The sequence below is a fragment of the Narcine bancroftii genome, chromosome 4 (genome assembly GCF_036971445.1).
Source record: "Narcine bancroftii isolate sNarBan1 chromosome 4, sNarBan1.hap1, whole genome shotgun sequence".
Classification (NCBI taxonomy): domain Eukaryota; kingdom Metazoa; phylum Chordata; class Chondrichthyes; order Torpediniformes; family Narcinidae; genus Narcine; species Narcine bancroftii.
Window position 1 is genome coordinate 244,825,322 of NC_091472.1, and position 23,607 is coordinate 244,848,928.

At 38.5% G+C, this 23,607-nt stretch overlaps 1 protein-coding gene across 4 annotated transcripts in view; it reads left to right on the top strand.

Moving 5' to 3' along the window:
• LOC138761810 (serine/threonine-protein phosphatase 6 regulatory ankyrin repeat subunit B-like) overlaps nucleotides 1–23,607 on the top strand; it is a 149,077-nt gene that overhangs the window by 82,261 nt on the left and 43,209 nt on the right. For 3 of the 4 annotated variants that reach the window (XM_069934574.1, XM_069934577.1, XM_069934575.1), the window contains exons 13-16: nucleotides 831–899; nucleotides 3,858–3,998; nucleotides 5,027–5,107; nucleotides 17,653–17,764. In XM_069934574.1, coding sequence (XP_069790675.1) covers nucleotides 831–899; nucleotides 3,858–3,998; nucleotides 5,027–5,107; nucleotides 17,653–17,764 — 403 coding nt within the window. The remainder of the gene's footprint in view (nucleotides 1–830; nucleotides 900–3,857; nucleotides 3,999–5,026; nucleotides 5,108–17,652; nucleotides 17,765–23,607) is intronic. The other variant, XM_069934576.1, reaches the window with a different exon arrangement.

Here is a 23,607-nt window from a genome sequence, read left to right on the forward strand (position 1 = left end):
TCATTTGAAATCTGAAGTTTACGGTCAGAATCTTTTTTGGTTAGTGGCGAAGTGGCAGGATTAATTACCTCTTTGTAGATCTAGTCATTCCTCTGGTGTAGACTTCACTGCCATTGGATATTCTGGCAATTATCAATTTAAGGGGATTCTTTGAATCTAATGTCTTCAAGCATGCTGCGCAGCCACTAGCATTGAAGAATTCTCACAACAAGCTAATTTGGAAGGGTAAAGCATAATTAGCAAATATTTTAAATATTTTACAGAATATTCAAGTATGGTTGTTTGCTTTTGACATACAAGTACATTAATTTCTTCAAGAAGATCGATCAAAATTTGAAATGCTTTTAGGATGGAAATACAATTTGCAGATTTCAACACTTGTGGTCCAGAAAGTTGCTAAAACAGTAATTCTGGCTTAATGTGGAACCACATCACTTGGATATTATGAAACCAACTGACAACATTCCCAATATATTTTGCAGTAAGAATAGATTCTAAATCCCCATTTCTCTTTTTTTAATCCAAGGGTTTCCTTGGTTGTGGTAATTTCCTTTGTTGTTGTGAAGAACATTACAAACAGCATGGTAAATGGATGCTAGTTTTTAATTTTGCAACTTAAATAAACATTGGTGAAAATGCCGAAGACGCAGCAAGTTTCAGCATTGTTACAGTGGCAAAATTCAGAATTCTGTTTTTATTGTTGTATTTCTGATACCTGTTGACGAGAACGATATTTCCAATTTAACTTGTGTGTTTGACTTGTTTCAGAAGACATGGTAATCAATCATTCACTGCTTCACTTTAACATGCACGTATGTTTCATCACACAGCAATGTTGATTGTATAAAACTGTTACTGAGTGGTGGAGCAAATTTCAACAGCCAGGACAAATATGGCAGGTATGTGGCCTAATATTAATTTACGGAATAAGTTCAGTTGGTTCCATCCAGTTTCCTGCATGGTTGTGTTTCAGGGCAATTTTTTCAATGTATTTGTTTTGGACCATAAGACTTAAAGCAGTGGTTCTCAACCTTTTTCTTTCCACTCACATACCACTTTAAGTAATCCCTATGCCATCGGTGCTCTGTGATTAGTAAGGGATTGCTTAAGGTGGCACGTGAGTGGGAAGGGAAGGTTGAGAATCATTGCTCTCGACCTAATTGTTACTGAAATATTTTGCTTGAGAAAAATTTTGCTTGAGAAAAATTGTCATTGGCCTATTTTCTTTGGAGTTATGAAACTGGGCACATAACAAGTCAATTGGGTATGATTAAAACAATGGCTTTCAAACATTTTCTTTCCACCCACATACCACCATAAGCAATCCCTTACTAATTTCAGAGTACTTTTGGTGGAGGGAAGTAGCAGATAGAACACTGGCCCCTGCAGAGCACAATTAGTCAACGGCAGCCAGCCAGAGAAGGCCTCCTTTTATTCCCATCAGTCAGCCGATCTTTTAACCATGCTTGTAATTTTTTCATCATACCATGGCTTCCAATCTTGTTTTGCAGCCTCTTGTGCAGCACCTTATCAAAGGCATTCTGAAAATCCATATAAACAAAATTCACTGGCTATCCTGTTTCTTTCAACTTCAAGAAATTCCACCAAATTTGGCAAGCAAGATGGACTCTGAAGGAAATCTGAGCTACCTATTATATCATGTGCTTTCAAGTACATTGAAACCTCATTGTTAATAATGGACTAGAGAATCTTGAAAACCAATGAAGTCAGGCTAACCTCTTTCCTTTCTTTGGCCTCTCTCCCTTCTTAGAGTGGAGTGACATTTGCAATTTTCCAGTCCTCTGGAACCATTCCTGACTCTTGCAATTCTTGAAAGATCACGGCTACCTCTTCATAACTCTGGGGTGAAGTCCATCCAATCCATTTGACTTCACTTTCAGTCCCTCTCCACTACTCTAATATTATATTCCCTCACTTTTGCTTTAATGCTGTCTTTGAGTTCCCTTGTTGGCCATGGTTGCCTGACCTTACCTTTACACTGCTTCACTTTCTTTGGCAAATTATCCCTAGAAACTCCTGCCATTGCTGCTTTCCTATCTTCCACACTAGGGTCTCCTTCCACTCAACCTTGGGCAATCCCACTCTCATACTTCTGTAGTTAGCTTTACTTTATGGTAATATTGACACATCTGATTTTAACTTCTCCTTCTTAAACTGTAGAATTAGGATTAGATGGCAGTCTCCTTCGGGTTCCTTGACCTTAAGTTCCCTTATCAAATTTTGTTCATTGCACAACACCAAATCCAGAATTACCTTTTCCCTATTATGCTCAATCATGAGCTGCTCTGAAACATCATTTTGTAGGCATTCCATAAATTTCTTCTCTTGGGATCCAGGACCAACCTGATTTTTCGAAGAGTACAAGCACATTGAAATTCCCCATGACAATTTTTTTTTAAACGTCTTCTCTTTCTTCTGTAATTTGCCACCCACATCCTTGCTGATATTTGAAGGCCTGAACTTAACTCTCATCAAGATCTTTTTATTCTTCCAGTTTCTCAATTCATCCTGTGTCCCTTCTTTCTAATAATTTTATTTCACTTTTTACTAACAAAGCCACTCAGTCCCTCTCCCCATCTGCCAGTTTTTACAATGGGATGTGTATCCTTGGATGTTTAGTTTCCATCTATGATCCTCCTTCAGCCACAGAGACTCTGGCAAAGAGCATCATATCTACTTTGCTTCGTTCACCATCATTCTTGTATTTAGCACTCTTCTTATAATTGTGTTCACTGAGTATAAACTCTCGCCCTTTCCTCTCCTTTTTTTTTGTTGTTCTGGAGTTTCTAATAACCTGTCCTGTGCTCTCCTTTTTTGCCCATAATTTTACATTCTGTTGAACTGATTCGCTGTTATTTAGTTTAAAACCCTTCCCACAGCCTGACTTAAACAACTCATAAACAGTCCTGTTTTGTACTTCCCTCTTAACAATTTAGTACAGATGCCTAACCTTTTATCCAGAATTCTGAAAGCCAGCAACCTCCAAAAACTGGCACTTTTATGGGTAGATGACATCTGCTCATCAAAGATCGAGTTTGGCACCAAACCCGACTCTAGCTCAACTCCTGTGTATCCCATCGCATTCTGCTACTTTATAAGCACCTCTGAATCACCTATACTGACATCCGTTCAGCGTTGCAGCACTTTCATTTGGCCTGCCGCCAGCAGTTCAATGGCCATTGTCGCTGACTATAATCCCTCATGCAGCTGAAACTGTTGTCCCAGTGCAGGAAAACTGAGAAGGGGGCCATTCACCTGGCACTGGTACAGCAGGTGGTGGGAAGGGGGGGGGGGGAGAGAGAGAGAGAGAGAGAGAGTGAGAGAGACACGACAGAGTGGCTCAGTTGGGTGAGGGTGGGGAAAGACGGCAGAGTTACTTGGTCAGGTGAGGGGAAAGAGATAGCAGCGTGACTCGGGCGGGCGAGAGGGGAGAGGTGGCAACACGATTCAAATGGGCGAGTGGGGAAGAGACAGCAGCACAACTTGGATGGGATTAAAGGGACAGAAATCAAAAATGATTCCGAAATCCGGAAGATTTTGAACAACAGCAAGTGTCCATTCCCGACGATCCCGGATAAAAGGTTTTGTAGTTTTGTACAATAAATCTGATTATTTTTCAAAGAATCTACCTTGTATTGCTTTATTAGTAGCTTGTAAACTGAAATTAAGTGATAAAGACTTGGGATATGGAAATGAAGTGTTTGACATTTTTAAACCTTGAAAAATATAATTTGTTTATTATAATATGCACATTAAGTTTCAATTTGTAAGAAATTAACATAATTTGGATGTGATGGGAATTTTTGTAAAATGGTTTTCAAAATGCTATTTTACAGGACTCCACTGCATTATGCAGCTGTGAATTGTAATTACCAGTCTATCATGACATTAGTATCAAAGGGGGCTAATATCAATGAAACGGATGAACGAGGTTGCACTGCTTTGCATTATGCAGCAGCATCTGATAAGGACCGAAAGTAAGGGCATTTATTTTCATTTGATATGGCATTATAAGCTACAACATGATTTTGCAGCTAATGACCCCTTGGCTGTAACACATTCGTTAATTGTATCTTACTTAATGCACGTTAGTCTGCTGTGTGTATTTTAGTTTGGGACAAGAAGGAACACTGTACACAGCTTCAAATATTTTCAATTCACTAATTAGTTGAAATTCAAATTGATATTTTGTTATGGTAATCAAGTTGGTTTGCATGAGTAAGTAATTGTGGCAGAGTGGCAAGGGACAGTAATTGGGAAATATTTCAGAAATCCTTTCAAATGGTTTTAAGATCAGATGTTTTTTATTGTCATGTTATATAACAGAAATGTAATATTACACAAAATTGCCTTTAGTCTGCCATAAGGCAGAAAACGATTCTCCATTATTGTTGGCCGGTGTCCCTAGCAGTCAAAGGAAGATTCCCCTCAGAGTCGTCATGTCCGTGGATTTGTTTCCTGCAGCCTCTACTGCCACACAAGACTCCAATTCAGTTCAAACCATCAGCATCCCAAGACCAAATCTAAACCTCCGATACACTGAGGAAGCTCTTAGGAGCCCTTCTTGCCCTCATCACTCTCTCATATCCCGGTTCCGGACCTGGTTCTCATGAGCCAGCCTGGTGTTAGTCATTTGACCTTGTCACCTGCAGTACGTGAAGGTTTCCTGCCTGCAAGTTGCCAACAGCTTGCTGCCTGTGTGTGACCTTAAACCGCAGGTCCACTCTCTAGTCTACCATTGTGCTCAGTGATCCTGGGGTCATCTCCTCTGTTTCTTCTCAGCAGGGGGTGTTGTCCCTGTTACTGTTACCTTGTGCCATTTCGCTGTTCTCCCGGAGGCTGTAAACCCTTGTGGCTGGTGCCGAACATGGTATTTGGTGCATCTTGGGCCCAGATCCCATGGTCACAGGATTTTAAAATGATCGTTTAAGAGCCTAACATGGATTATATTAAAGCCTTTCACTAATTAAACATCCATCATTTTTAATTTTTTTTTTCCACAAAGAAAAAGAAATATCTTGGAAAATTCAAATGAAAATGATGAACTTGATGACACTGATGAGACAAAACAGAAAGAAGCCTCATTGTAAGTTGACATTTTCCAAAAATAATGGTTAAATCAAAACCTCTGTGGTTGTTGTAATTTTTTGGGGGAGGGAGACTTCAGCCCTGAGATTAGATCACATCAAATTTTATTAACAGTTCTGGGATAAATGGCAAAATGTATGTCAAACTGCCATAATAGAGGTGAAAGAAAGGATTTAGGTAGAGGCCGACAGATGAGAGGTGGAATCTGGTGAGGAGAGTAATTATGGACAGATGGAGCCAAGGCCAATGGAGATGGGGAGTCAGCAGCTGGTAGTTGGAGAGTTATGGAGAGAGAGATTAAAAAAAGGAGAGCAGAGTTGGACAGGAAAAAATATCTACGAAGAAGTAAAATTGAATAGTTGCATACTGGCAACATGACCTCTTCTCTGACCCTCAATAAGGCTTCTTGCTTCATCTCCTGCTCCATTCCATCTCCACTCACAGTTCATAGTTCTTGCAGAGTTGGACTCGTGTAAATTTTGTGACATTGCCATGGTTGTTGGCTGAATAATGTGCAATGATGCATCAGAATACAGGATGGGGATCAAGAAATTGGTTGGGTGGTGACAGAACAATAATCTTGCTCTCAATGTCAGCAAGATGAAGAAACTTTTTGTGGACTTCAGTGATAGGAGGCTGAGGAACCACACAACTGTCATTATTGTCATGGTGACAGTGGAAAGTGATGGTGGCTTCAAGTTCATGGGTGTTCACATTATTAGAGGATCTCTTCTGGAGCCAGCACATCATGACAAGCCTCTACTTTCCAAAAAGTCTGAGAAGATTTGGCAGGCCATCAAATACTCTATTGAAGTTTTGCAGCTCTACTGTGGAAAGTATACTGACTGATGGTTGTATTACAAATGATTTGGAATCTCAAGTGCCCAGGAACACAGAAGGCCGTGTGAAGTGGCAAACGTTGTCAAGTCCATCACGGGAATTGACCTCCCGTCTATTGAAAATATCTATTTGTGTCGCTACCACAAGAAGGCAGTCAATATTACAAATAATCCATATCATGTACCTGCTTCCTTCAAGCAGAGGGGACAGAAGCATGAAGTTGAGGTTCAAGAACAGTTTTTATCCACACCTATCAGGCTCTTGAACTTCCCTACTAACATGAACTACCTGAAGACCACAAAATGATCTGTTTGCAAGAATGAAACTTCACATTTTTCTTGCACTAACTGCAGCGATTTATGATATCTCTTTCTCTATCTTAGCATATTGCAATATTTACTTTGTACCATTATAGTTCGTGTGTCTTGTATACCCCTTTGGTATTTTAGTATTTGGTGTATTTCTATATTGTACTTAGGTATATAACAACAAATTCTCATAATCATCAAGAGAATGCGGAATCAAAAAATTGTCTTCACAATTACAAATCTTCAGGATTGTGTTGACACAGCAATCTTTGGGACCACCCAACCTAAGGGATTCTCAGGGGTGGTTTCTACACATGTTGCAATTAACCAAGGTAGTTCTCTCAGATCTTTGTGATTTTCCTGTAGCTTTTATCACAAACTAGTACTTTTCCTTATAATTTCAACAGAAGGAAACAATTTGTCCACTTGGATTTATGTTGGTTCAAATCAGGGCATCCCATTGGTCCTTCCCATTGTACTCCTGTGATATCTTTTTCATAGAATCTCTGCCACTTGTGTTTGACTTTTTTTTTGTTGTTCTTCTTCTTCCTCAATAAAGGCTAATTTTCAATTGCCAATTTACCTTTTGGCATATTTTTGGGGTGTGAAATAAAACCAGTGCCCCTGGAGGAAGTCCATATAGTCATGGAGAGAAGTGCATATTGCACCAAGTTAGGATTGAACATGGAGCCATGAGGCAGCAGCACTAACTGCTTGCCACTATTCTGCTCCTGAATTGGGATTGTTCTGATCGTCTAGGTTAAAGTCACTCATGCTTTAACCTTTCAGCCTTGGGTACATTTCAAGTGGATACAATGATCTTAAGCCATGAATCACAGTTTATTACTTGCTGCAACATTATTAAGAACCTTAATATTTTAAGAGAAATGACATCATCTGAAAATATGAGATGGGGCAGAAGAGGGCAGGGATTGATCGCATTGTTAAATTCTCTTGGTGTGGGATGTTAACTTTTTTTCCTGTTTAAAAACAAAAGCTCTACATGATTTGTAATGGTGTCTACTCACCTAATGTTCAAATTTTTATCAATTATCAAAGGTAATTCCTTATGGGTTCTGTGTGGCTTGAAAATTGTTATACCTCTTTCAATCTTAAGTTATCACATTAGCTTTTCATTTTTCTGCAGTGATACTGACCCAGTGGGTAGACTTCGAAGAAAAAGGGCCATTCCCTCCTAATGAATGCTTCATTCTTATGCCTTCTCTAGCCACTACAGTTGAGTGCTACCATAAAGAATACCAAGGGAGCAGAAAAAATGCAGTTGACACGATAGTTGACTTTCAGAAAATAAAATTCCATTGCTTGTGCTATTTGAGAAATGCCTTTTTTTCTGTATTTGCCAGTTTCGTTCTTCATCATCATCCATAGTTTTTTTGCAAGACCTGGCAAGTGGTTTGAGGCCTTAGGGAAGAAGATTGATGGCAGAGAAGCAACAATAATGGCAGCACAGAAGGGATGCCCTATCTGGAATTACTATCAGGGCCATTTATTGGACTGTAGATTCACAAATACAAAATATATGTTTTGTAGCTCGCTCAAACATATGTTTACAGCGTATTACAATAATTTTTTATTCTTCTGAAGCGGCTTTGGAAATCTCAGATTCTGCAATAGATTCCATTTTCCAGTTGTTGAACACTTGAGCACAATTTTCTGACATGTTGAAGATTCCTTTATTGTCATGTAATTGTACAGAACATAGAATATTACACAAAATTGCCTCTGCCTGCTGTGAGGCAGACAAAGAATTGGTATTAGTGTTTCCTAGTGTCCCATAGAGTAAGAGAAAATGAGAAGCAAAAGAGTGCCCATGTATTTGCATCCAGCGCTTCGGCAGACTCTGCAGCCACATAAGCAACCCAAGCTCCAGATTCAAACCTCTGACATGATCAGGAAGCCTTCAGTACCCAAGGCCCTTCAGAACCCCTTCATGTCCTCAGCATCCTCTTGAATCCTGGCTCTCATTCCCTGGTTCCCATGGGCCAATCTCCTGCAGCCTGCATGGGTTCCCCCAACTGCATCGCCCACAGCCTGTGTGGGTCCCTCAGCCACTGACCCTCTCAGTGATCCACTGCCATGGACTCCTGTAGGGTCATCTCCTCTGAATTTCCTCAATGTGGGGGGTGTTTCTCTTGTTTCTGATGTTCTGCACCTGTCCACTTCTCCCCGGATTCTGTAACCCCTCGTGGCTGCTGCCGAGCACGGGTGCTGCCATCTTGGGATCAGTCCCGTGGTTGTAAGATTTTAGTTTAAAAACACTGTCGGCTTCTCTAATAGGCTGTTTAATGGTTGTATGGAGTCACCATCATTATAACCGGGTGGTTGAACCCTTCGGAGCAGAGCTGTGTCTCTGCTCTCCTGGGTCCACAGAAGTGGCAGTGCTTCCATTACACCAGCTCTGGAATTGCCACCCTTTTTATTGAAATTAAATAAATACTCATTATGTAATGGTCTTTTATGTTTCTCTTGTATAGCTACTGGAATGGAATTGAAATCAGTCCAACAGTGTATTGAACAGGTTATTTGCCTTAATGTGAATTTTTTGGTATTTTGTGTGATGTCTGCTTAACATATTGAGCTGCATTTGCATTGGATTTCAAAGCACTTGATAATTGTTTCATTTAATTGAAGGGTTAATCCACTTGTGATAAGCAATTCAACACATTAACCACCCTTGCAGATCTGGATCAAATAGTATAAGGTCAATTGATTGAATCAATCTATTGCCACAGCCAAATATCTGATTGTTATGGTACCCAATATGATATAATGTTATGAGTCTCTCATTTCTCCATTAGATTAAATAATGTGTTGAAGCATTATAAGAAAATGGTGATCCATTAACCAACTAGAGTGAGGGCAATACTAGATCTTCTATTAGGGAACGAGACAGGTCAGGGGATGGAAGTATGTATTTGGAAACTTTTCGGGTCCAGTGATCATAATGCCATTAGTTTTAAATTAATTATGGAGAAGAATAGGTCTGGGGCACGGGTTGAGATGCTAAATTGGTAAAAAGCCAAATTTGAGGAAATGAGAAAGAATCTTGGATGTGTGGATTGGGATAAGTTGTAGAAAGGATGTGGTAGGTAAGTGGAAGACCTTCAAAAGTGAAATTTTGACAGTACAGAGTTTGTATATTCCTTTTAGGATGAAAGGCAAAGGTTAATAGGCATAGGGAGCCTTGGTTTTTTGAGAGATTTTAGGGATCTGGCTCAGAAAAAAAAAGAGGTATATAGCAGGTATAGACAACACGGAGCAAATGAGGTACTCAAGGAGTTTAAAAATGACAAGAAGAAACTTCAGAAAGAAATCAAATCAGGAAGGCTAAAATAAAAAAGTTTATTCTGATAAAAAAGTGTTTTACTTGAAATCTTACCTTGTGTACCGATCTCATCATTTATCTTATTCCATAATTCAATTAAATGTCTCAAAATAGGTGGATTATTATCAATAATTAATGACTTAGTACTCCATTTATAACTAAATAAATAAAATTTGCCATACTTTTCTCACCAATCTGTGTTAGCTCGTATTAAAGGGTTATCTAAATCAAACATTCTTTTAATAAACCTCAATTGTGCTGCTTTATAGTAATTATGAAAATTCAGGAATTCTATACCTCCCAATTCATATTTCAAAATTAATTTTTGTAGGAATACTCTTACCATTTTACCTTTCCATAAAAACTTCTGAATTATCGAATTCAAATCTTTAAAGTTTTTCTAAGAAATTTTACATGGAATAGATTGAAAAAGATACTGAATTCTCGGAAAAACATTCATCTTGATACAATTCACTCTACCTATTAATGTTATGAGTAAATCTTTTTCCTTTTACTTTTAATAATCAGTTTTTGAAAATATGGAATCTGAAAGGAATTAAAACAGTACAAGATTGTTATTTTATTTCTTTTCATAGAATGAAAGAAAAATATGAAATTACAAATAATACTTTTTTTTGCTATTATCAAGGCTTTATTATTGGATAATTTTTGGACATACTTTAAGATTACCAAGACAATCAAAATTTGAAATTTTACAAACAAATTAACAATAGATCAAGGTGATTGGAGAACTGTATGTAAGGGTAGTATGACTAAGATTGTTAATGTGAGATATAGATTAGTCCATTATAATTTTATACATTAGTTGCATTTAACACATCAGAAATTAAAGAGTATAATTTAATTTCTTCAGATTTATGTTTTAGATGTTGTAAAGAAGTAGGTTCGTTTTTACACTCGACTTGGTTATGTGATAGGGTTGAATCATTTTGGATATGACTTAAGGAATTTTTGGAGAAAGTTTTAAAAGTTCAATTACCAATGGACCCAATGTTATTTTTATTAGGTAACGTTAAAATGCTTTGTTTGAAATTGTGATTGGCTATGCATCAAATTGTGTTTTTAAGATTAGCAATAGCTGTTGCAAGATAATATATAGCTATTACTTGGAAAAATGAGATTGATTTGGGATTGCAGAGATGGCATATGGAAATGAAATCTTGTATTCCATCGGAAAAAAATGTATAATTTATGTGAAAATTATAATTTTTTTCAGAAAATATGGAGCCCTTATCTAGATCAAATGGATTAAAAAATTTGTATCTCTTGTGGCCCATCATGATGATGTTGCTCTGATCCATGGCAGTTGATTGTATTTGTGATTGGTTAAATCAATCCTTCCTTCCTTCCTTCCTTCCCTCCCTCCCTCCCTCCCTCCCTCCCTCCCTCCCTCCCTCCCTCCCTCCCTCCCTCCCTCCCTCCCTCCCTCCCTCCCTCCCTCCCTCCCTCCCTCCCTCCCTCCCTCCCTCCCTCCCTCCCTCCCTCCTTCCTTCCTTCCCTCCCTCTCTCCCGCCCTCCCTCCCTCCCTCCCTCCCTCCCTCCCTCCTTTTTGTAATCATATATTGGAAATTTTAAAATAAAATATTCAAAAAAAAAAAGGAAGGCTAAAAGAAGGCATGAGGTTGCTTGGTAGACAATGTGAAGGAAAATCCTAAGGGTTTCTACAGGTATATTAAGAGCAAAAGGTTAGTAAGGGACAAAATTGATCACCTTGAAGATCAGGGTGGTTGGCTATGTATGGAGTCAGAAGAAATGGGGCAGATGGGTTTTTGGCACCAGTATTTACTCAGGAAACTGGCACAATCTAAGGAATTAAGGAAAACAAGCAGTGAGGTCATGGAACCCATACAGATTAAAGAGGAGGAAGTGCTTGCAAATAAGGATGGATAAATCCCTAGGGCATAACAAAACTTTCCAATGGACCTTGAGGGAGACAAGTGTAGGAGCTGAGGCAGAAATATTTAAAATGTCCTTTGCCACATGCATGGTGCCGGAGGATTGGAGAGTAGCTCATATTGTTCCATTGTTTAAAAAAGGCTCCAAAAGTAATTCTGGAAAATATAGACAGATGAGCCTGAGGTCAATAGTAAGCAAGTTATTGAAAAGTTTTCTTAGGGATTGGGTATACAAGTATTTGGATAGCCAAGGACTGATTAGGGATTGTCAGCATGGCTTTGTGCGTGATAGATTGTGTTTAACCAATCTTCGAGAAGATTACCAGGAAAGTTGATAAAGGAAAGGCTGTGGATGTTGTCTAGATGGACTGTAGTAAGGCCTTTGACAAGCTCCCACATGGGAGGTTAGGCAAGAAGGTTCAGACACTCGGTATTCATGGTGAAGAAGTAAACAGAATCCAACAATAACTGGACGGGAGAAGCCAGATAGTATTGGTGGATGATTGCTTCTCAGACTGGTGTGTCTCAAGGATCAGTGCTGGGACCATTTTTGTTTGTTATCAATATCAATGCTTTGGACAATTATATGGTAAACTGGATCAGCAAATTTGCAGATCACAAAGATTGGAGGGTATAGTGGACAGCAAGGAAGGCTTGCAGAGGGATCTGGACCAGCTGGAAAAATGGCAGATGGAATTTAATGCAAACGTGTGGGGAAAGACAAACTAAGAAAGGTAAATGGTAGGGCACTGAAGACTGTGGTAAAACAAAGGGATCTGGGAATAAAGATATATAATTCTCTGAAAGTGGCATCACAGATAGATAGGTTTGCAAAGAGCTTTTGGCATATTGGCCATCACAAATCAAAATATTGAGTATAGGACTTGGTATGTTGTGGTAAAATTGTACAAGACATTGGTGAGGCCAAATTTGGAGTATTGTGTGCAGTTTTGGTCAGCTAACTGCAGAAAAGATATCAATAAGATTGAAAGAGTGCAGAGAAGATTAACTAGGATGTTGCCCGGACTTTAGGAATTCAGTTAAAGATTAAACAGGTTAGGACTTTTTTTCCTGGAGCTTAGAAGAATAAGGGGAGATTTGATAGAGATGTTTAAATTTTATGGGGAATAGACAGAGTAAATGTAGGTAGACTTTTTCCACTGAGGGTAAGTAGGATACAAACCAGAGGACATGGGTTAAGGGTGAAAGGGAGAAAGTTTAGAGGGGACATAAGGGGGAACTTCTTCACACAGAGAGTGGTTGGAGTGTGAAATGAGCTGCCAGCTTAAGTGATGAATGTGGGCTCAATTTTGATTTTTAAGAAGAAATTGGGCAGGTAGATGGATGAGAGGGGTATGGAGTACAGATCAGTGGGACTAGGAAGAATAATAGTTTGGCATGGATTAGAAGGGCTGAAGAGCCTGTTTTTATGCTGTTTTGTTCTGTGGTTCCATTAAATGGCACAAAGTTTTAACCTCTGAATGCATGAGATCATTTGGCCTTTGAACAGTTTTGAATAATTGAATTGAAGAGATGCACACATGGGTTAGCCAGACAAAGAAAATGAGAAATGATCTTTGTGTCTATTAAGAATATGTTTAAAGATGATCTCCTCCTGCAATCTACTCTCCCTCCTGCCATCCAGGAAGAGGTACCAAAGCATTTGGGCTCTCATGACCAGATTGCAAAACAGTTTATCCGCCCCCAAGCCGTGGGACTTCTGAACTCAGGGGACACAGGGCTAGCATATGTAATGTAATATTTATAAGTGATATGTTATTTATAAAAAAGTTTTCGATGTAATTTATTCATGTAAATAACCAGCTTCACAGTCTGGAGAAATGGTATCTCGTTTTCATTGTACACTGTTATCATATGAACTTGACTAATGATGTGTGAATCCAGATTTTTGAATATTTTTCTTACTTTATTCTCACTTTAGTGACTAATATTCATTGTACTAGTATGATCTCTTCAAACATTTTGTAAAAATGGAAGGATTTATAGATGAAATGCAAGATGCCACAGGAAGATATTTTTCCATGACTGTTCTAGCAAAGTTGGACTTTTATTTTGCAATGATGCAGAAAGTAAATGAGATAGGATTGTCTTCATGATCAGAGGCTTCCCCTTAGAATGGTCTTTCACTTGGACAAAAGAGTTCAAATGCCGTTGACAGTGTGAAAATGATGATGTTTTCATGAAGGAAGGTAAATGATCAACAGAAAACATAAATGTGCAGATCTTCTGTGATTCTGATCAAACGACTATTGCTTTCCCCTTTGAATCCTTACGGATCTTGCGCCTCACTGCGCAAAGCAGCGGTCTATTTTGACCTTTGTGCTGCGATCACACAAGAACCCATCTTCCTCCTGCAGAACAGTTATCTGCTGACATTTCAGTGGATCTCTGATGCTTCCATATTTCTTGAAGAAAAACTTGAAAGAACCCATGCCACACCCCAACAAAATCAAAAACTTGTTTCATCTGCTAACATACTGCTGGAGAAAAGCTGGATGCTGACACAAAATTATATCCCATTACTGATGATGCTTTTACCCCTCATGTGATGCTCCCACGTCCCCCAAATCCTCTCTCTCCCCCCCCTCCCCCACTTGCACACTTGCAGATCACAAAGGTCACATCGCTTCAAGTAAATATCTTAAATGCGATGACTATTTATAGATGTCACAGGAAGATATTTTTCCATGACTGTTACAGCAAAGTTGGACTTTTATTTTGCAATGATGCAGGAAGTCAATGAGATAGGACTGTCTTCATGATCAGAGGCTTCCCCTTCGTTTGCCAGCGGTTTTTTCACCTCGGAGTGAGTTCTTGTCCTGAACAGTCCTTGGTGTAATTATTTTTAGGTTAATCTCCTTGAAAATTGTTTTGCTAATTACCTTAAATCTATGTCTCCTGATATCAAACTTCACCTTTGCTAAATAAAGGCACAGTTTGATCTGCTGAATGTCTCCAGCATTTGTGTTTTATTTCAAACTATGCTGGTCTTTTTTCCTTTGTCAAAATTTCTCTTAATTTTGTGAACCTCAAGAAATACTTCCTTCATTTTGCTTTTTGCCAAAGAAGAAACCTCGATTCCTGACTGTGGGACCTCAATACCCCAATATATAAATGGATTCTGCATTTGCTCACCTCCAAGACTACAAACAGTGTGGATTGGAATGAACATCTCCACAATCTCCATCAGTTCCAGAGCACCACAGAACTGCATACTTAGCCCTATGCTTTACATCTGTGGTATGAGAAGAACACTATTTTTCAGGAAGGGAAAACCACAATCCAGTGATCATTGAGGGAATCAGAGGTGGGGAGGGGAAACAAATTTAAATTCCTGTGCCTGTCACTATTTCGGAGCACCTTTCCTGGACTCAACGCATTAATGGCATCGTGAAGAAAGCTTATTAGCACCTCAACTTCCTCAGGAGTTTGTGGAGGTTCGGAATGATATTGGTAACCGTGGCAAACTTCTCCAGTTATGCAGAGGAAAGTGTGTTGACCGGCTGCATCACTGCCTGGTATAGGAGCACCTACACCTCTGAGTGGAAAACCCTGCAAAAGGTATTGGACATAGCCTAGTCATCACAGGCAAAACCCTACCATGGAGAAAATCTACATGAAGTGTTGATGTCAGAGAGCCACAGCAATCATCAAGGATCCAGACATGATCTGTTCTCGCTGCTGCCATCAGGAAAGTGGTAAAAGTGCCACAAGTCTTGTACCACCTGGTTCAGGAGCAGATGCACCCACTCCACTATCAGACTTCTAAACAACAAACTTGAATCAGAGACTCATTTAAGACTCGTACTTTACACATTATTATTGAATGTTTTTTTTTCTGTTTTGCAGTCAGTTTGTTTACATTTCTTTGTTTTGTGTACATAATTTCTCTTCTTGTGTCCTTGTATGGTTACAGAGAAGTAGAAATTTTGCCTGGCCCGCAGGAAAAAGAATCTCAGGGTTATATGTGATGTCATGTACGTACTCTGACAATAAATTTGAACTTTGAGCTGATTTGGTATCTTATAATTGTAAATCTTTAGCCCCTCCAACACCATTGAGAAGACCTTCTGTGAGCTCGAGGGCTGTTGCAAGTTTTCTGTAGAGTCGTAAACAATATCTTTGTAACTAGCAGTCCTTGCAATAATGGACAATATTCAAAAATGACCTTTCTGCAGGCATCTCATTTAGCACGTCAGTAACATATTTTATTATCTTCAGAAATCTGTGACTGACTTCTTTACACTATTTACACTTTTTACACTTTTTATTTGTGTTTGTTTTCCCTCTCCGATGCATTACTTCACTCTTCATTTTGAATTTCATGTGCCATTTGTGCGAGCTAAACAAATCTATTGATATCTTTTCTGAATCTGCCATACTGCTCTCAAAATGCTGGAGGAACTCAGCAGGTCAGGCAACATCAGTGGAAGGCAATAGGAAGTCAGCATTTCAGGCCATAACCGTTCATTAACAATAGTAAGAAAAGAACAGAGGGTGATAGGTGAATACATATGGCAGGGGAAGGAATGGAGGGAAAAAGTAACAATGCAGTACACATGGCTGCTGATGGCAGTGGAGACAAGTAGCTGGGAAAGACACTTGGCAAGAGGAAGAGACAGATGTCTGAGGAAGATTTTACGAGGCCAGAGGACCCCAAAACCCAGCAGCAATAGATATTCACCAAGACAAATGGTTACTTAAGCAAAAGTTGCTTTTAATTATCTTTAAACATGAAAATAGAATCAAACTTCAACTTATCATGATTGACTTACTTAACCTAACAACCCTTTATAATTCCAAGCGCATGTGTGTGTAATGTGTGTGTAAGCTCAGAAAAGTTATTTGGTTTACAGTCCAATCTCACTTCTCATTCCTCCAAGTTCACTGGTTGCAGGCAATTCTTATACTGTGCACAGAATTTAACATTTATAAAGTTCACCAGGCTTTGGTGCTTGAAAGGTAAATGGTTACTGCTCAGGAAGGTTCTTGTCGGTTTTCAGAGAGAGATTTATTGTTCCAGGACACCCACAACTGATTCCTTTTTAATCAGCCACTCCAGTGTCTTGCTGACAAAACTTGTCCCTTCAGTGTTCTCCAGATGATAACTTTTTTCTTTCAGGTCACCACCGAGTTCTTTTTGTTTCTTTTATTCCAAGTGAATCATTAGACAGCCAGTCCTCACCTCTTGCATGAACCACAAGGACTTTGACCAGGCCATCTTCCAAAATGAGGCTTTCCACAAGCTTGGCAGCTTATCCTGTTCTAGTCCCAGCTACTTCTGCTGGCTGTAACACTGTAGAAGAAGTCTCTCTTTCTCAGAGAGAGAGCCTGTTTGACAATCTCTACTTGCACATGACCCTCTTAGAACAGCAAGTTCTCTTCCAGACAATCTGCGGCTCCTACAAGATCTTTCATCTGTTGCCCTTTGTAAACAACAATTCATTAGTGAAGTTTCTTGAGCACTCTCGAAAGCTCTTGCAAAAGCTATGGAGCCAATATGTCTAGCATTAGTATAGCTCCAGTATTTCAAATAAGATCTGTTTTAAAATGTTTGTATGTAACCTACTCAAACAAACCTTTCCCAATTTATCTCCCAAAAACATATTTTTGTGTGTTAGGAAGAGTGGGGGACAGGAAGAATGTGGTTTGGGTGACTGGTAGAAAGGGTGGGGAAAGAAGGAAAATGGGAGGAAAAATAGGAGATGAGGGTAAGCAAGAGGAGGGACTGAGAAAACAAGGATGGAACTTGCTGGAAATTGGAGGTCAATGTTGATGCTGTCTGGTTGCAGACTGCCAAGATGCTATAAGGTTCTTTCTTTCTTTCTTTCTCTCGTCTGCTTTCTCGTGCTCCTTCTCTCTATTTCTGCAACTTTTGAAACCAGTGCCAGCACATCACAAAAAAAAACTTGCTTTATTTTTTTGGCAGCATCATGCAAGTTGAATCTGCATTCTAACCAGGTGTGACTTTCAGACTTGCCTTGACTGATTATGTGGTCTGTGGTGGGGCAGATGAGATGCCCCAAGTAACTAGTATCATCGTGAAGATGTGGAGAAAAAATTGAATAATATAATGCAAATTTATTGCTGCTGTTTGTCAATTGTGTTACAGCTGTTTACAGTATTTGCTTCACAATGATGCCAATCCAACAATTCAAGACAAGCAGGGTTACAATGCTGTACATTATGCTGCTGCATATGGACATAAACAATGTCTGGAGTTGGTAAGCAATTTTATTTTTATTTGATGCAACCACATCATTCAAAGAAAAATTGCAAAATCAATGCAGGAACTCAAAATGCAGGAACTCAAAATGGAGGAACTCAGAATGCAGGAACTCAAAATGGAGGAACTCAAAATGGAGGAACTCAGAATGCAGGAACTCAAAATGGAGGAACTCAAAATGCAGGAACTCAAAATGGAGGAACTCAGAATGCAGGAACTCAAAATGAAGTTACAGTGTTCTTAACAATCTGTTATAAATTCCATGAAATATGCTGTTTCTATAAATTGATATAGTGCTATTTTTCCCTTATTGAGAGTTTTTGATGTATTGTACTGTTTCTGTAAAGCAGCTTTGTTGTACTTCATACAGCTTGAAGACTGTTACCAGTATTTTGTAATTCAAATGTAACAATAGTTATTCAGATTTAAACTTTCCACTTTGAAAGAATGAGGCAAAATTTCCAGAAATTGAACTTTCACATTGATCTGTGGATGAGGAGGCTACAATATTTTGTCATTTGAGACCTTTTTAATCCTACCATTGTACAAGTTAGTAGAGGAAACAGTAAAGGGCTAGATAGAAGGGAAATTATTTGTTTGTGAAAAGGCAACAAAATTTGTTAAGGTAAATGTTTTATGGTTTCGAATGATAATGTTTAGTCAAATCAGGTTGGGTGTTGAAGAGCCTTGGCGTGAAGGGGATTGATTGTAATAAAGTTGATTAATAAAGTTAAAGATGGTGCCTAGCTAGAAAAGGGTGGATGTTCAAGATTCTTCTGCCAGCATTGAATAGAATTTGAAGCAGATCTTTACCCTAATCTGGTTCTTACAGGCTTTCTTCACACAAGCAGAGTCGACGCTATTAGATTCTGCCACGCATTCCTAGTCAACTTCTTTAACCCCCCTCGAGTCTTCTGGACTAACAAATAATCATCCGAAGTAGAATTGTTTATACATTTATAAGGACTCAAGACCGGATTTTAGGAAATACTCCTCCATGCATGATGGAACTTGCTTCCACAATTGGCAATTGATGCTTGGTCACTTGACAATAGTTTTGATTAGTTGATATTCTTCAAATAGTAAACACAAAAACAAATGCACCATAAGTCGTATTTAGCTATTATAAATAGTTTCATATGACATTTCTAATGTTTCACTTGTGTGTTTTATGTTCTAGAAATAAGAATGTGCATAAATCTATCAAAGCTAGAACCAGTCCTGTATTTTATGCTATTGACCTTGAGTGACATATCAACTTGGATTGGTTTAGTTAACTAAAATATTTTTGTGGTCTGTTGTCGCTCTATATTGATCACAAGGAGTAACAAAATTTGACAAACTAAGGATGAGGAAAGCTGTTGAGGAAGATTTTGTGTTTAGGCTTTCAAATAAAAGTGTTGAAGTTGTCACTTTTTTGTTGACTTCAATGGATATTGCAGTTGAAATCTATAGAACTGGAAATTGGATTAATGAGCAAGGCACATTTTGGAAACGTCTATTAAAAATCATTTGTTGTGAGGAAAATATTAATTCTTTCCTTGAGATTTTGGAGTGCCCCTCTTGATCTGTGATGTGGAGATAGATATGCAGTTCAAATGTCGTCAGCAATAATTGCAGTTATTCTGTGCAATTTAAATTCTGCCGTTGTATAGCATTTTGTGTTTGTTATCTCATTAGTATTAGAAATTCGGAATTGATGATAGTTATAAATAACATCATGTGTATGCTATGTTCTGATTAAATTTAGAAATACAGCTCAGTTACAGGCCTTTTTGGCCCACGAGCCTGTGCCACCTAATTACACCCAATTGACCTACATCAGCGGTACCTTTTTGAACAGTGGGAGGAAACCGGAGCTCCCAGAGGAAACCCACTCAGGAATGGGGAGATCACATATAAACTTCTTGCAGACAGTGCTGGATTCAAACTCCTGGTCGCTGGAGCTGCCACAGCATTGCACTAACTGCTACACTAACTGTGCTGCCCTGCTTATGTGCATTTTATTCCCCTTCTCTAAAGATATCAATGACAAATGTGTGATTAAAATGAATATTGTACATAGTTATTTTATAAAACTGCGCAAAATCAAATTTACTTCCCTAATTAACATAAAAATCTTGTAACTTCAAAAAGTTTACATTGCCCAATTTTGATAGGATGTAGCTTTTTCTTAAAGAATCTGACTAGTTCATATTTTTATGACATTTTTACCTTTGATTTGCCCTGCCTTTTAAATTATTCCTTTCTTGACGTTTATAATGATCAAAATACTACAAAGATGAACAGGACGGAAGAAAATTATGTGACCAGATCTGTATTATTTTTGTATTTATTTATTCACAAAATTTGGGTCAAATTGACGATCTCAGTTGAATGTAGTAAAATGTTTATGTCATATCAAATCTAATTATATTTCATTTATTTGTGAGAAACAGTTTTGTGATTTGTGGGGAATATTTGAATTAGTATATCTTCCTCATGGTTCCCCTGCTTCATGTAACTTGTATACAATTGTAAAGTTAACATAATTTTAGTTTCCATCACAGAAACATGTTTGCAAGATGGGCATGATTGGGAGTTAAATTTTCAAGGGTATCAGGTAATATGAAAAGATAGACAGGATGGTGAAGGTGGTGGGTGGCGCTGTTAATCAAAAATGAGAGACAATATAAAATCGAAGGAGCAGAATGTTGAATCCATCTGGATAGAGTTCAAAAATAGTAAAGGGAAAAAAAAAAATCACAGGTGGGAGTTGTCTTATCTCCCATCAAATAAGAATAGTACAGTGGCACAGGCAATTAACCTAAAGACAATTGAGGCATGTAAGATTGGAACAGCAGTTGTCGTAGGGGACTTTAACTTTCACGTGGATTGGGGAAATCAAGTTGGTCGAGGAAGTTGGAGAATGATTTCGTAGAATGTATCTGTGATAGCTTTCTTGAGCAGCATGTTAAGGAACCCACAATGGAGAATACTAGTTTAGATTGTATTGTGCAATAAGATAGGTAAAATTAACGATCTAGTAGTAAGGGACCCTGTTGGAAAAAGTGATCATAATATGATTGAATTTCTCATAAAGATGGAGGGTACAATAGTTAGATCTAAAACTAGTGTATTATGCTTGAACAGGGGAGACTACAACAGGATGAGGGAGGAATTGGTCAGCATGAACTAGGAGCACAGGCAAGTTGGCAGAAGAGTTGAGGAACAGTGGAAGATTTTCCAAGAGACATTTCAATGCTCAACAAAAATATATTCCTTTTTTTTAACAAAAAAAGGGCAGAGTCAGCCTTACTTAACGAAGGAAATAAAGAGAAGTCTAAAATTAAAAGCTCATGTGCAAAGTAGCCAAGAGTAGTGGGAAACTGAAGGACTGGGAAAACTTTAAAAGGCAACAAGGGACAACTAAACAAGAAATAAGGAAAGGGAAGAAGGACTATAGAGGTAAATTAGCACAAAATATAAAATGGATAGGAAAATTTTTTATAGATGTCTAAAACAGAAGAGGGTGACTAGAGTCAACATAGGTCCTTTGGAAGATGAGAAAGGGAGAATGATTTTGAGTAATGAGGAAATGGCCAGGCATTGAACAAATATTTTGTCAGTCTTCACGATGGAAGACACGTCCAACGTGCCAAAGAGTGGTGATACGGATGCGAAGGGAGGTAAGGACCTCAATAAAATAATTGTTACAAAGGAGATAGTGATGAGCAAACTAATGGGACTGAAAGTGAACAAATCCCCTGGTTCTGATGGGATGTATCCCAGGGTACTGAAGGAAATGGCAGAAGTTATAGTGGATGCGTTGGTAGTCATTTACCAAAATTCTCTGGATTCTGGACATGTCCCGGCAGATTGGAAGACAGCAAATGTCACATCACTTTTTAAAAAGGGATGTACGCAGAAGACTGGTAACTATTGGCCAGTTAGTTTAATGTCTGTAGTCGGAAAAATGCTTGAAGCTGTCATTAAGGATGAAATAGTGAGATATTTAGAATGAAGGGGTTCCATCAGGCAGATGCAACATGGCTTCAGAAAAGGAAGGTCTTGTTTGAAAGACTTCTTTGAGGTTATAATGGGTGCAGTAGATAGAGAGGAATAGGTTAATGTTGCGTATTTGGATTTCTATAAGGCGTTTGATAAGGTGTCACACAAAAGACATCAATAAGATACAGATGAATGGAGTTGGGGGAAGTATATTGGCATGGATTGAGGATTGGTTAACTGACAGAAGGCAGAGAGTTGGGATAAATGGGTGTTTTTCTGATTGGCAGACAGTGGTAGTTGGGTTGGTGCTGGGCCTTTAGTTGTTCACCATTTACTTTGGTGATTTGGAAGAGGGGACAGTGTAGAGGAGCCAAATTTGTGGATGATGCTAAATTGAGTGGAAAAGCAAATTATATATGGAGTGACTGTGGATAGATATAGTTAAGTTAGGTGAGTGGGCAAAGTCTGACAGATGGAGTACAACATTAGTAAAATGCAAGGTCATCCAATTTGGCAGGAAAAATAGAAGAGCAGATTATTATTTAAATGGTGAAAATCTGCAGTTTGCTTAAGTGCAGAGGACTTGGGAGTGCTTGTGTGTGAATAACAAAATGTTGGGTTGCAGGTACAATAGGTTATTAAAAAAGCAAATGGAATGTTGGCCATCATCGCTCGAGGAATTTAATTCAAGAGCAGGGAGGTCATGCTGCAACTTTACACGGTACTGGAGAGGCCACACCTGGAGTTCTGTGTGCAGTTCTGGCCTCCATACTTAGGAAGGATATGCTGGCCTTGGAGGCAGTCCAGAGGAGGTTCACCAGGTTGATCCTAGAGAAGAGGGGGTTGACCTACGAGGAGAGACTAAATTATACTCACTCGAATTCAGAAGAATGAGTGGAGATTTTTTATAGAAACATAAAATTATGAAAGGGATAGATAAGATGGAGGCAGGAAAATAGTTTTCACTGGTAGGTGAGACCAGAACTAGGGGCACAGCCTTAAGATTCAGGGGAGTAGATTTAAGATGGAGATGAGGAAAAACTGTTTTTCCCAGAGAGTCGTGCATCTGTGGAATTCTCTGCTCAGAGAAGGAATTGAGGCAACTTCATTAAACATATTTAAGGTTCAGTTGGATAGATTTTTACATAAAAAAGGAATTAAGGGATATGGGGAAAAGGCTGGTAGGTGGAGTTGAGTCAATGATAAGATCAACTATGATCTTATTGAAAGGTGGAGCAGGCTTGATGGGCCGGGTGGTCTACTCCTGCTCCTATTTCTTATGTTCTTATAAATTGAATGTCTGCAGATTCTTTCACTAGCTTGAAAGAATTAATTCAGACTCTGCCTTGAAAATTCTCTCTGCCTGATATTGAGTTAATGAGGTCAGCTGATTCTGCTCATTGCACTTGGTAGTTGCATTTAAAGAGCTTTATCAAATTTAATTGCTTTGGGGTTTTTTTTGAGCATTGTCATGAACAGGAATGCCTATAAAAGGGTTTACATAGTCTCTGATTTTCATTCACATGAAATTAAAGAAAACATTTGGTGAATGTTTTCATCTTTAGCACAGTAATTTGAAATCAAGTTACAAACAGCGAAGTGATTAAATGCGGTCCCTGCAATTTTTTTTACAGTGCAGTTCTATTGAAACTGCTGGAATAAAGTTAATCACAAAAAAATCAAAGTTGTTTTATTTTATTATGCAGCTTGACTCCACGAGTTAATGAAATATCTTATTTCAATTTGGGATGCAGATGTGTTTAAAAAAAATCTTAAACCACAGCTTAAATTCAGCAATCCAAAGAAACGTGCACCCCAGACAAATCCAAAGGAGAAATCAAAGGAGAAATC